Genomic DNA, 734 nt, shown 5'->3' with positions numbered 1-734 from the left:
GTCTCGATCTCCTGACCTCGTGATCCGCCCGTCTCGGCCTCCCAAAGTGCTGGGATTACAGGCTTGAGCCACCGTGCCCGGCCAGTAACATAGTTCTATGCTTCTATATTCCACTTAGAGTTTAACAGATTGGTGCAAGTTTTTTCCAAATTTCAGGTCACAGCTCAGTTTGAGTCCCTGCTTCCTCAGTAAGCTAGAAGCAAGTATTATTGAGGGAAACTAGAGCAGAGTGGCATTTTGACTGTCTTTTCTTCAGAAATTGCCACAGATTTCCTTGTGGAAGTCGTTTTCCAAAAGCTATGTGGCACAGAGTTCCCACCTCCTCTGGGAAAGATTCACACTTATTCTAAAAATAACACAGCTCAGAGTGGTTGTGAACTTCTTCTTCTCTGCAGCCAAGGTCCCGTTTCCACTGACCCTCCGTTTTAAGCCTATGTTACAGCAAGGAATCGAGCTACTCACATTAGATGCATCCTGGTAAGAACTTTCTTTTGTTTAGTAAAAATACAAACCACACTTTGGGAGGCCAGGGTGGGAGGATCACTTGAGCCCAGGAGTTTGAGACCAGCCTGGGCAACAGAGTAAGACCCTCAAAAAAACGAAAACAGGTCGGGTGCAGTGGCTCACACCTGTAATCCCAGCACTTTGGGAAACCGAGGCGGGCAGATCACGAAGTCAGGAGATCGAGACCATCCTGGCTAACACGGTGAAACCCCATCTCTACTAAAAATACA

General features: G+C 47.1%; 1 protein-coding gene across 1 annotated transcript in view; it reads left to right on the top strand.

The window, feature by feature from the left end:
• EMC3 (ER membrane protein complex subunit 3) overlaps window positions 1–734 on the top strand; it is an 18,890-nt gene that overhangs the window by 14,337 nt on the left and 3,819 nt on the right. Inside the window, 1 exon segment of the mRNA XM_011952259.1 lies at window positions 396–477. Within this exon segment, the coding sequence (XP_011807649.1) occupies window positions 396–477 (82 nt within the window).

This window comes from Colobus angolensis, unplaced genomic scaffold (assembly GCF_000951035.1).
Source record: "Colobus angolensis palliatus isolate OR3802 unplaced genomic scaffold, Cang.pa_1.0 Scaffold34, whole genome shotgun sequence".
Lineage (NCBI taxonomy): Eukaryota > Metazoa > Chordata > Mammalia > Primates > Cercopithecidae > Colobus > Colobus angolensis.
Note: the sequence above shows the minus strand (reverse complement) of the source record. Positions and strands in the feature narration are given on the sequence as shown.